General features: G+C 54.3%; 1 protein-coding gene across 1 annotated transcript in view; it reads left to right on the plus strand.

Moving 5' to 3' along the window:
* Nucleotides 1–3,931: 3,931 nt before the first annotated feature.
* SDK2 (sidekick cell adhesion molecule 2) overlaps nucleotides 3,932–12,817 on the plus strand; it is a 133,413-nt gene continuing 124,527 nt past the window's right edge. The window contains exons 1-2 of the mRNA XM_028112733.2: nucleotides 3,932–4,007; nucleotides 4,628–4,787. Coding sequence (XP_027968534.2) covers nucleotides 3,932–4,007; nucleotides 4,628–4,787 — 236 coding nt within the window. The remainder of the gene's footprint in view (nucleotides 4,008–4,627; nucleotides 4,788–12,817) is intronic.

The following is a 12,817-nucleotide window of genomic DNA, read 5'->3' on the forward strand; positions in this document are numbered from 1 at the left end:
GGCTTTCCAGCTGGGACCAGCTAGGAGGCCATGGAGGTCAACCCAGAACAAAGATGACGGTGCAGAGACCAGGGGATGGTGAGGAGAGAGGTTTGCAAGAATCCCAAGCTCCCCCCAGTTCCCGCGCATCCCAGAGACGCCCCCGTGAGTGAGCAGTTACAGTTCCTGTGCGCCCAGAGAGGAGCTGCCAAGAGACAGGCCTTGGCGCGTTTCGGAGCCGGGTGGGGATTTGCCCCTGGAAGCCGGCTCCGGAGGGCGATAGACATCTCCTGGCCAACCGGCTGGTGGGCGGAGGTCTTCACCCTGGCTGCCCAGACTCTGGCTCCAGGGGAGGTGGGAGTCCCAGGCCTGAGCTGGCTTGGGAAGTCAAATTCCAGGAGCACTGGAGGGACTCCAGAGAAAAAAGGCATTATGTTGCTGGGGGGCAGGAGGGAGGGGAGAGGTTGGAGTTGAGATAAGCTTCTCTACGGGGCCACACCACGGAGCCTGGAGCCTGGAATGGAAGGATGACAATGGGGCTATTTAGTGGGAATATCAAGGGCCAGGCAGTCAGGGGCCGCTGAGTTGTTACGGGAAATGAGAAGGAAGCCCAAGACTGTGGCCTCTTGTCCGCCTCCGAAGGCGGCTCTTCCTTCAAGGATCTCACGCTCTTGGTGGTCAGGGACCCCCAGCCATGCTATACCCCGTGTCCTGTGCACACACAGGGCCTGCCCTTTCCTCTGTCCCTGGCAGGACCGGCCCGTGACTGCTCACCCTGCAAGCTCACATACGTAGATGCAGATGTGGGCATAGATCTGATTATAAATAAGTGACCCATCCCTGTGTGACACAACAGAAGTTAGCAGAAGGTACAGAGCGAAAAGTGAGTCCCCTCCCACCCAGTTCTTCTTCCTGAAGCCTCACTGAGCTCATTCTCTTATGTAACCCCCTAGAAAAAGCCTCTGCCTAGACAAGCAAATATATTTTTATGCTTCAGGGAAAAAGAACACAAATGGTGGCAGATTACATGTCCGTTCCACACCTTGCTTATTTTCACGTAACGGTAGTTCTCTAAAACCATCCCAAGCCTGATGCTGTGGAAAATCCTCGAGTTTGGAAGTGTGAGCATTTCTGTAACCAGTACCGGCCTGATGGACATATAGGTCATTTTTGAGCGTTCTCTGTTACAAAACATAACGCTACTATGAAGTGCTGTCCCTTCGCCCATGCACGGGTTTGTGTGTGAAGGAGAAGTCTCTAGAAGAGCTGGCGGATGGGGGAGGAGGAGCGCGTGTGTAGTTTTGATGGCGCCACCGGACTGCTCTCCGCAGAGCTGCAGTCCCACAAAGCCATGTGCGCTCACGCCTGGGTCCCCGCGGGCTGCCCGGCACGCGGCGCTATCTCGCTTTCAGATCGTGGCCCAAGTGATAGGAGAAAACGCTATCTTACTGAATCTCGTTTGCCTTTCTCTTATCATGAGGTTCAGCATCTTTGTCTGTGTTTCGGAGTTATTTGTAATTCTTTTCTGTGAACCGTTCATATCCTTTGCCCATTTTTCCGTTGGTTTGTTCATGTTTTTTCTTACTGATTTATGGGAATATTTTTTATATCAGGAAAATGAGCTCTTTGTCCATGAGAGAAGTTGCAAATATTTGCCCCGAGTTTGTCATTTGTTGCTCTTTTGTTTATGGGTATTTTTTTTTCCATGTAGACTTTTTATATAGCTGAAGGTATCAATCTGTTTTATGACTTCCTGGAGTTTGTGTAGTACTTAGAAAGTACTTGGCAAATACTTCACCTCCTCGAGATTATATATTTTTAAACCTCTGTGACTTTTTTCTACTTCTTTTAGAATTTCATTTTTCATGCTTAAAACATTGATCCATCTAGCATTTATTTTGAGGAAAAGTGTGAGGAAGAGATTCAACTGTTTTTTTTTTTTTTTACCCCCAAATGGCTCCCTAGCTGTTCTAAAGTCATTTGGTGAATAATTGATCATTTCCCCACTGACTTGAAATTCTGCTTTCATCGTATATTAAATAATTCCATATGTATTGGGGTTTATTTCTAGATTCTGAGTCTGTCATTTCATCAGACTATGTGTACGAGAACACACTGTTTTAATTATTGCAACTTTATAATATAGTTCAGTATCTGGGCTAATCTTCTCTACCTACCATACTTTTTCAGAATTTCTTGGTTATTCTTTTGTTATTTTTTTAAATGTGAACTTTAGACTCACTTTGTCTAATTTTAAAAAAATCTGTCTTTCGTGTGTGTGTGTGTTTTCAAAGTGAGAAAAAGTTTAAGGGAATGACACCCCATATAATATTGATTCTTCCTATCCACAGTTCTCTTCCATTCTCAGCTAGCGCCTTCCCACTGAGAAGGTGGCTAATAGGGTTGTGTACAGTTATACAAGTTGTATACTGCACAAAGGAGCGGCTGGTGCCCGCCAACGGGGCATGAGCTCTTCTCTCCCGTAGTCTGCCCATCTGCACATACAATCAGTGGTAACAGTAGCCATGCCTACTATGGTGTGTTCCAGGCGCTGTTCTAACCTCTTTATGTTTTTAAATTTATTTAATCTACACCACAAACATATCCCCCAATTTACAACTAGGAAATTAAAGTGCAAAAAGGTTCTAAGTTGCCCAAGGCCGATGATTTGTGTTACCCCCCCCCCCCGTGCATTCATGGCACAGAAAGCTGTTCCTGCAGGTAAACACATACGCATACGCACACACCCAGACACACACTTGAACACACAGACACATAGAAAACACACCTACCCACATACACAGATGCACACAGACACTCGAGGACACGTACACAACACGCACATGGGTGCACACGCACGCGCACACACACACACGGCTGTCCCCCTGCCCCAGTATTCTTTCCCTATCAGTGTCTTGCCCCCTAGAGCCCCCACATGCCCTGCTATGCCCTGCTTTTGGAAGACAGCAGGCCTATCAAGGAAAACCAGCTAGCTGGACTCCTGCCGTTGCTCAGGGCTGAGTAGGGCCTCCCTCCCAAATCCCTGTATCAGGTGGCGGGGCCGGGGCAGGGCACCACACGGCAGGCCCTGGGAGAGGGGAGCCTGAGCCCCTCCCAGGCCTCCTTGTGAGGATAGCGTGAGATGAGGGATGCAGGGATGCTCAGGGCTCGGTGGTACCCAGCAGGTTCTCTGGGGAAAGGGCAGCCCCGCCCTCCTCTTCCCAGCGTCATTATCTCGGCAGCTGCTGGAATCAGCCCATCCCCGCGCGCATCACTGGCCTCCTCCACGCTGGTGCCCGGAGAGCCGGAGGAATGAGCCGGCACATGCGGACCTGGGAGCAGGTTGCCCAGTGAGCCGCTATACGGAGGCGAGGGGGTCTGGGTGCAGAGCACGTGTGTGCACGTGAGTGTGTGCAAGCACCCGCCCCACCCACCCGCCCCTCTGATGTTCTGGCTCTGAGTCAGCCCCGCATCCCAGGGACTGAATCACTGGGGGCTGGGAGTGTTATTGTTTTAAAACAAATGGGTGATGACAGGAACTAACAGAGGGTTTTTAAAAGCGAGATTCAAAGGGCTCTTGAACGCTGCTGGGGAATAGGAATGTGCCTTTGAAGTGCGAATGTGCCCATTTGTCAAACGGGGAGCAGAGCCGGCTGCCTCAGCAGAGCAGGCTCCCAGCTCCCCGCAAATGGGTGCCTGCTGGCCTCTCTGCCCTCCGCTGCCACCAGAGGTGGGCAAAGGACCGGGGCCAGGGTGGGCGCTGCTCCCCCAGTCCACTCCCCAGAGAGGGCCTTCTGATGGGCTTTGTAAGGCGGTGAGCTCTGTGACTGTTATCAGGAGCCATGTAGAGGGTCAGGAGCAGGGATGGGGTGGGGTTCAAGGAAGACCCTCCGCAGTAGTCACAGGTTATCCACTCATGAGATTGAGTCCAGGGGTGTGGGGTGGGGGCGCGATGCAGTCTGGCCAGTTGACCGGGCCCCAGACGTACCTCACGGGTGCTGAGTCGTCAGACTGTGCCTGCGGCCAGGGTGAGGCCTTGACATGAATGTGAACCCGCCTGCAGACCACAGACGCCCAATTCTGGCCAAATCTGAGCGTTAGAGGACAGAAGGATCAAGCAGCCTGGTGGTGGAGGGGGCCCACGGGATGGACTCTGCCCTTGATGTCTTTGAGGGGCTCCCCCAGCCTTGGGGGCAGGACCCAGGACACCTGTCACCTGCCACTTGTGTCAACCCACCCCCGACATTTATATTCCCTTTAACTGAAGCGCAGCAGGTGCCCCCCCTTCCTTCTGTCCTGCAGGGAGAAATCCAGAAGCACGGGGTATCCAGTGGATGGGGATATAGAGGGGAGAGAGACAGAAAGTACCCGAAAGAGGGAAGGGGTGGCAGCAGAAGGCGTGAGCCTGGTGTGGTCTGGGAGGAGGAGGGAGGCAGGGAACTCGTTGGTAGGCGTGGAGGACTTACTCTGAAGATCAAGCTCTGGAGTTGGACCGACCCAAGTTCAAGTCCTCCCCCACCACGTGACCTTGAGCAAGTGACCTGGATGCAGCTGCTCTGTCTGCCCAGGGGCGTTAGGGCACTACATGAGCAAAGACCCGAAGGCGAGCAGGTGATAACTGGTGGCTTTGTGTGTCTGTTTCCCACAGATGACGTGGCCCCCTATTTCAAGACGGAGCCGGTGAGGACGCAGGTGCACCTGGAGGGGAACCGCCTGGTGCTCACGTGCATGGCCGAGGGCAGCTGGCCGCTGGAGTTCAAGTGGCTCCACAACAACAGAGAGCTGACCAAGTTCTCCCTGGAGTACAGGCAAGCCTCCCCTCCCCTCCTCTCCCCTCCCCTCTCCTCCCTCCTGGCTGCCAGGGGAACCAGGATGGGGGCGTGTCTGGCAGTTTAGGGGCAAGAGTTCCCATGCCAGCGCTACTGGGAGGCTGGGGTGGCAGAAGTTGGGGGCCAAAGACAGCCCTGCCCAAGGAGTAAGAGGCCCCTGCCCTGCTGAGCCCAACAGAGGATGTCTAGGGAGTGGGCCAGGGGTGCTACCCATACGGGGTGGACCATGCAACAGGGAACAGAGCAGAGGCGATGGTCGGGGTAGGGGACTCTACCACCAGCCGCTGGGCTGTGGTCGTGCCTGTGACCAGAGCCCCTCCTCCCCAACCCCTGAGAACTCTGCTATCTCCTGGGGGCACTGGAGGGGCCTGGGTCCGACACACGGGCCGGGGGTGGGGGGGCATGTGGCAACGTGGGCTCAGTGAGGAAATATCTTGTATTTGGGGGCAATGCAGGTGTGACATGGAGGTGGCCTGCCCAGGGCCTTTGGGCTTGTCGCCACTCCGTGTTCACGCCCATGCCCAGAGCTCTGGACTGGCCCTTCTCTCCCCAGGACACCGCCAAGTGGGGAGAAAGCAGAGGAGGAGGAATGGGCACAGGGTCTCAGTGAAGCGCGTTGCTGCTCGAAGCCCGAGCTACCCTCCACGCCCGGCCGGGCCGCCAGCATTTTCCTCCTGGCAGTCCCTCCCTCCGGCTCCTATCTCCCATCTCATCTCTGCCTGTTTTTACTGGCTCCCAACCCTGTGGCTGGTGATTAATCCCCAGGCCTGATGTGCATAATCGGTTTTGTTGGGGATACAAGATGTCTTGCCCAGGGGATGTTGATACAGATCTGCACCAGGGACCGGAAGGGAAATGAGAGGAGGGTGTTTAATTGCTTGAGGATCTGTCCTCTCTGGACAACCCTCCTTTTCTTAGCTGAGCGGGGAAGGCCAGAGTTTGGGATTGCCCCCCAGCCCCAGCCCCAGGTTCCTTGTGCCCCAACCCTGGACTGCACTGGCTGGTCGGTGTGGCCACTTTGTCAGAGAAGGGAGCGGGAGGGTCCAGGACAGGAGAACCGCCTTCCCCTCTCGACGGTGAGAGTCCGGGAAGCAGGAGGCCCTCCAGTGCTGGCCACTCTGGGGGTTGGGTCTCCAGGGAGCCCACGAGGGAGACTAGGGGTGCCCCCGTGAGCAGCCCCTATGGCGGTTTTCAGTTGGGGGCCCAGAGCTCTCCTAGCTGCTGCCTGGCGTCCCTGGGGCAGTTTTGACAGCCTCCGTGGAGAGCCCCCGCACCCTTTGGATGGGGCACATGCCTGCACAGGAATGCCGGGAGCATGTGGCTAGCACACCACAGGTTTAAATGGTGTCGGGGCCTCCCCGCCTGCCCCTGACTTCTGCCTGCAGGGAGCCGGGCCCGGATCCGGGAGGAGGAGAAGGGTTGGTTCTTCATCATTCAGTCCTGCCAGCAACCCTGTGAGTAGGTTCAATTAGTTGTCCCATTTGACAGATGGGCAGACTGCAGCTCAGAGACATTAAACACTTCACCCAAGGTCAGATTGTTGAGCTGGGCTTCAAATATAAGTCGTCTGGCTCTAGGGCTGGAAATCCTTTACATCCAGCGTCTCATCAAGGAAGGACCGCTTCCTTAATATGCATCCCAAACAACCTCCGCTCACTGTGCTCTGCGGGTTCTAGAAAACAGAGCAGACTGGGGAATGCAGACACCGTTGACCCTCGAACAACATGGGTTGAGATGCGCGGGTCCGCTTACATGGGGATGTTTTTGATAAATGCAGCACGGCGCCCTAAGTGTGTTCTCTCTTCCCTATGGCTTTCTTAATAACATTTTCTTTTCTCTAGTCTGCTTTCTTGGAAGAATACAGTACGTAATGCCTATAACATAGAAAATCCGTGAGAACTGACTCGTTATGGTCCCGGTCAGTCTTCTGGTCAACAGTAGGCTGTTAGTAGTTAAGTTTGGGGAGTCCAAAGTCATACATGGATTTTTGACCGCATGGGGGTCGGCACCTGGCTCTTAGGTTACTCAAAGGTCAGTTGGGTGGTTGGGTGGCAGTTTCAGGGGGACACAAAGAAGCTTCCACTGGGGAAACTCCTCTCCCTACACGGCCTTCAGAGCTCTTTAGGGTTGCTCCTGATGGCACGCACCTTAGCCACTGCTGCTCCCATCTGAGGTGATATACCGACACCAAACAGGACCCTCCCATCCCGGCCCCCCTGCCCATGCCCCCTGTCCTGCCTTGGTTCAAACGGTCCTGTCCCCTCTACTTGGAATATTGCGTCTTCTAGAACCTTCTCTCTCTCTCCTGCAGGATCCCAGCTCCTTCAGAAAGCCTTTCCTGATCGTACATACGTGTGTTCTCAATCAATATCTCTCTGTCTCTGTCTCACAACACGCACACGCTCATGTCTGCCTCTCTCTGCCCTTTGTGATCGTCCACGATACATCCCGTTATACCTTTTGCCTTCTCATCATTTGTACACAACGCTGCAAGTAAGCCACAGACCTGAGGTCGGGGCTTTGGGAACCTTGGCGTTTCCGGAGGTCTCAGGGCTCAGAACCAAGAACTTGGTTCTGCCGGGCACTCTCTCTCCCCTGGGCTGCTCAGCAGCACCACCTCTGGGTGCAGACTTCCTTCTCATGTGGTGAGTGACACTGAGAAGTTTGTGGTCCACAGGCTTACAGCCCCATGATTTCAGGGCAGAAGGAGCGTCCCTGGAAGCTCCACATGGGAAGTCCTGGGGAAAGATTCTGATCGATCCAGCTTGGGTCATCCCACTTATTTTTGCTAAGTTTTTTTAAGAATTTGCAGACGTCATGTCACTTCACCCCTAAGTAGAATTTCCCAAGAACAAGGCATTCTCCTACAGAACCACAACACAATGTTCACGCTGAGGAAATGTCCCGTGGACATGGTACCTCTGTCTCATATGTGGCCCATATTCACATATCTCTGTCCCAGTGATGTTCTTTGTGGCTGCTTTTACTATTGTTTGATATAAGATCTAATCAAGGACCGCACATTAAACTTAGTTGTCAGGACTCTTGGAGTCCTTCAATCTAGAACCATCCCTCATTGTTTCTCCCATCTTTCATGGCATTGGCATTTCTGAGACCTCAGCCAGCTTTTCAGAATGTCCCCCAGTATAGATTTGTCCAGTTCTAGCCTCATGATTAGACTCAAGTTAAACCTTTTGGGCAAGAGTATTACCCAGATGTGTGTCCTTCTCAATGCTTCATACATGAAGGCACTCAGTGTCATCTTGCCCCATTATTGGTGATTTGGGTTTGATGAATTGGTCAAGGTGAGGTGCACCAGATTTCTCCATTGTCAAGGTATGGAGCTATCCACTTGCCTTTAGGGGATAACTGGAAACTGTGAATATTCTCCTCCCCAGGAATCCTTCACCCGCTGGTTGAGTATCCATGGAGGAGTCTAACCTGAATCCATTATTACCATTGTGGTGGTGATAAGCAGATTTTCTACTTCAATCATTTTTTTTAACTTATATTTGTCATCCTTTCGTAAAAGAGATCTTCCCTTTCTCATCTTCTTTAAAATAATGTAGCATCAGTATGAACTGACGGATAATTTTTCCTATTCAATGTGTCTTGATCTATCCCTGTCATTCTTCATTTTGATGCTCAGTAGTAACCCATAATTGGCCAGTGGAGCTTCTTCTAGCTGCATCCTGGGTCATTTGGACATGTCCCCACCAGATTTCTAGCACTCTCTTGCTTTTTGGCTCAATAAAATGTTCCAGATTCGCCTTTGAAATACATGCACACCAAAAATTGCATCCCAGAGGAGGGTGGCCAGCTTCTCATCCTGTGGTTCTCTTAGCACTGCTTTCTATTTCCTAGTCTCTTGCAAACCCCAGGCTTTGAGTTGGGCAATAATATCCAATTTTCAGGCAAAAAGATGGCTGAATTTACTCAGCAAGTCAAGAGAAAATAAGATTCGAAGTGCCGCCATAAATTTCACTATGTTTCCTACCCTGTCTCCAAAGGAAGAAGTTTGCATTCACATCCAGTCTCCAGTGGCCTTTATTCTGAGTGGGGTCTGTAACTGAATGGGCGTGGCGTGCACACGCACGTGTGTGTGTGTGCGTGCGTGCGTGCGCAAGCGTGTAACATCTACACAAAGGGAAGCCTCTGCATCCTTCTGAGCATGCGTGTCTGGGATGAGTTTGTGGGGCCACATCCATCCCAGGGGGGCAGAGTGCAAATAGCACGGACTTCGGAGTTAGGGCCACCTGAATATAATCACGCTCCTACCACTTCCTGGCTCTGTGACCTTGGGCAGAATTAGCCACCGCGCACTTGTTTTCTCATCTTGGAATCAGGCACATGCCTACTTTAGAAGGTTACAGTAAGAATTAAATGAGATTCTATGGGACGAGCCCCGTCGCTGATGTCATGGAATAGATAGATGGCACCAGCTAGGATTATACGGGGCGTTTGTCTCGACAGAATAACAGCACAGGTCTGGTAACAAACCCAGCAGATCTCATGTGCAAGCGAGCACATCTCCGAGGTGGTCGCGGGGACTCTGGACACCTATATTCCAATGCCACTGTTATGGTCCGGGACCCTTCCTAGAACTCCTTTTGTCAAGTGCTGTGAGAGCCCCTTGTTGGTGACCTGTCTTACCTGTTTTGAAACCAGCCTTGAACTCCCAGTCTGAGAAATAAAGGGGCTGTAACAGTTGGGGGTGCCGCTTGGGTTCAAAGCAATATCGGACTCTAAGGAAATGAGATCTCTTTTCCCATGTGGGTGGGACACTGCATGGAAGGACCCTCCCAAAGCTTTGGGAGCCGTCCCCACTGCCCGCCTCTATCAGTGGAACAGGTGCGCGGCTTCCCACAGTGACCCTCGGTGTGTGTGCTAGGGGTTGGAGGAAGGCGGACACAATACTCAGTTGGAGGCATAAGGTCTAATGTGTTTGTTAACCTCTGTGCATGAGTGTGCGTATGGGGGTGGGGAAGTGGGGGGTGTGATTCCTTCCTGCTCTTGTATGCATGTGTAACTGTTGGGAGTTGGTGTCTGTGCAAAACACGTTGGCGGGTTAGCCTAACTTCCTAACCAGGTGGGATGCTAATGCATGGAAGGTCGGGGCCTCCTGTGTTGCCCCTGGAGCCTCTTCCATCAGATCGCTCTCCTCTACTCCCTCCAACACCCCCCCTCTCCCCTCTCTCCCCCTCCCCTCCCCTCCCCCTGCCCCAGGCCATCTGCCCAGGCTGCTGCGTCCATTCTGCCTCCCTTTGCTTCCACTAAACCAGCCAGGGCTGCATGGCTGGGGACAACCCACCAGCTCAAGAAATGGCAGGTCAGGCAGGAGCAATGGGGGAGGCGGGAGGGGGGATGGCCCAGAACCGCCTGCCCTTGTGACCACATCCTGGCAAAGCCATCCACCAGATTCTGCTGTCCTGCCCTGCTTGTGCTGTCTCCCATAATTTTGCTCACCGTTAAAATCAACTCAGAAAAACAAAGCAGCTGGGTGGATCGCGCGCGCGCACACACACACGTGCACACACACACAGATTCCCACGCATGGTTAACGTAACATACACTTTCTCACAGCGTTATTACCCTCCTTTTGCAAACGAGGAGCCTGGAGCTCAGAGGGGTTCTGGAGCTTGCCTGCGGGGTCATGAAGAGAGCAAGAGGCAGATCCAGGAGGCCTGTTTCCCAGAGCGTGTTCTTGTCCCACCTGTAGAGATGCACACAGGGTCCAGACCGGGCTCTCTCTTCCACACTCTTGTCCCTGTATGTCACTCTTCTGCCCTGAGAGGCAAGAAGCCAGGGGCCCCCTCAGACCCCCCTGACACACAAGCGAGAGGGAATGAGACCAGCAGAGGCCGAGTCCCGCCCCCGAGGCCACAGCTGGCCCCCGGCTGGCGTGGAGAAGAGCAGGTGTGTGGAGGGGAACCTCCGATGAGCCAGGCAGGGCCTCTGGCTGGCCCCAGGCTGGGTCCCCAGCCCCACTGCCAGGCTGATGTGCCTTGTGGGGGGAGCTATGGTGTTGGGGCTCTGCACGCGGGCTCGGCGGCGGAGACAGTAAAGCCCCGCAGCGGAGGCAGAGACCCAGGCATGCCACAGCCTTTGAAATTCTTCAGAGGAGAGGATGAAGCAAAACTCTCCGCACCAGCTGCTTTGTCTCTGGCTTATCCTCTGGCCTCCCCTTAGAAGTGAGAGCAGGCGGCAGAGGCTGGGGATGCAGAGGCCAGCAGGCTTCCCAGAGGGCACTGGAGCACCTACCACGTGGGTGCCCGAAACGGAGCCAAGCTCTTACCAGCAGCAGTTCTGGGAGATTGGTGCTATTATTATCTCTGCCTCATAGCTAGGAGTCACAGCTCAGAGAGATTCAGCAACATGCCCAGGGTCACACAGCCAGACCTGGGGAGTCAGGTTTTACCCAGGATCTTTTGGACCCCAAGCCTGCATTCCTCCACCCCACTCCCTGCCACCCCCTGCCGCTCCGAGCTGGCTGTCCGGCCTTGTTTGCCCTCTCCCAGGACAGTGGCACTGCTAGGACCTGCTTTCCGGGGATGGCCCCAGCCAGCCTTCTAAACCAGCACAGGAGAGCCAGTCATGGCTAACACGGGGCTTACATGGGCCCAGCCCTGTTTGAAGGGTTTCACATATGTTAACTCTTGAAAACGAGCGCTCCAAATGATCAGCCACCTCGTGCCGGGCCCCGTGCCGGCCCCTTTCCCTTTGGCTCTGTTCTCCATCTCTGAACATCAGCAGTTCCTGCAGGAGCGGCATCTTGGTAGTGAGGGATGTGAGGCTCCGTGGCTCAGTTCCCTGAAGTCGTGGAAGATCTTCTCCCTCCCAGCCTGATGGACAAACGTCAGGAGAGGCCTATCTTTGCCCAGTCACGAGGTGAAGATTTGGGACCTTCTACCCACCGGGCATGGAGCTAGACCAGGAGGACAATAAGGAAGGGCAGGCCAGCCCCGCCCATCCCTCTGCCCTTTGCAAACCTTTGTGTTCTAGCCGAAGAGCAGGAGCCATAAGGGCCTGGACTAGGGAGGGACGGCAGGTGTAAAGACCAAGAGAGGGTCCCAGAGAAGTGTGGGGCCACCTGTGGAAGATGTTGAACTTGAACCAAGAGGGGAAGGGCATTGGTGTGGACGCGGCATGAATGTCCCCCTCCCCCCGCCGGTGCACAGACACTGGGCGCTGAGTGAGCCCGGAGAGCCCTTGCCCCCGTGGAGCTTGCAGTCTGGAATGGAAGCAGAATGCAGTCATTCTGCGCACGTATTAATGGACCCCAGTTTCGACGCATGCTATCGAGGGAAACCACAGGTCGGATGTGTCACCGGGGACACTGAGACCTAGCGAATGGGTAGAGTTAGCAGGGGCAGAAGGGGGCTTACAGACAGAGCCATGTGCACAGACTCTGAGGCTGGAGGAGCTGAAAGGTGACCAGCTCGGACAGGAGGTCAGGACCCTGGAGGAGCGGATGGGGTCAGTTAGGTCGGGGCTTGCTGGCTCTCTTAGGGGGCTCTTATCTCAGGCCAACAGCGATGTGGGGCCCCTGACTTCGTTTGTCACAGGGAAGGGACACCATTAGGTGTCCACTTCCAAACTGTGTAGCCAGGCAGCTGGGTGAGGAGTGGGCTAGAGGAGAGCAGGTGGGAGCCGGGCTGGGCCGTCAAGGCGGGAGGGGGGTAGCCGGGCCATCGTGGAGACAGCAGGGATCAGACGAACAGATGTGTCCAAGACCTATCTCGGAGGCAGAACTGACAGGCCTCAACGATGGGCTGGATGTGCAGGGGAGGGAGGGAAGCAGGTGGAGAGGCAGGTGGTGGGGGAAACGCCGGAAGGGACACTGTGGGAGGTCTCCGTGCTCCCTTTGGGTGCTCGGCGAGCCTTTGGTCAGCCTCGTCCAGCAGGCAGGAAGGAATGGAGAAGAAAAGCCCGCGCTGAAGGTCACCGTGACAGCTGATGCCGTGGGAATGAGCAGGCTGAGGGAGTGGACACGGCACAGGGGGAAGAAC

This window comes from Eumetopias jubatus, unplaced genomic scaffold, assembly GCF_037043125.1.
Source record: "Eumetopias jubatus isolate StellerSeaLion01/CBP00866 unplaced genomic scaffold, mEumJub1_p1.0 scaffold_10, whole genome shotgun sequence".
NCBI classification, from domain to species: Eukaryota; Metazoa; Chordata; class Mammalia; order Carnivora; family Otariidae; genus Eumetopias; species Eumetopias jubatus.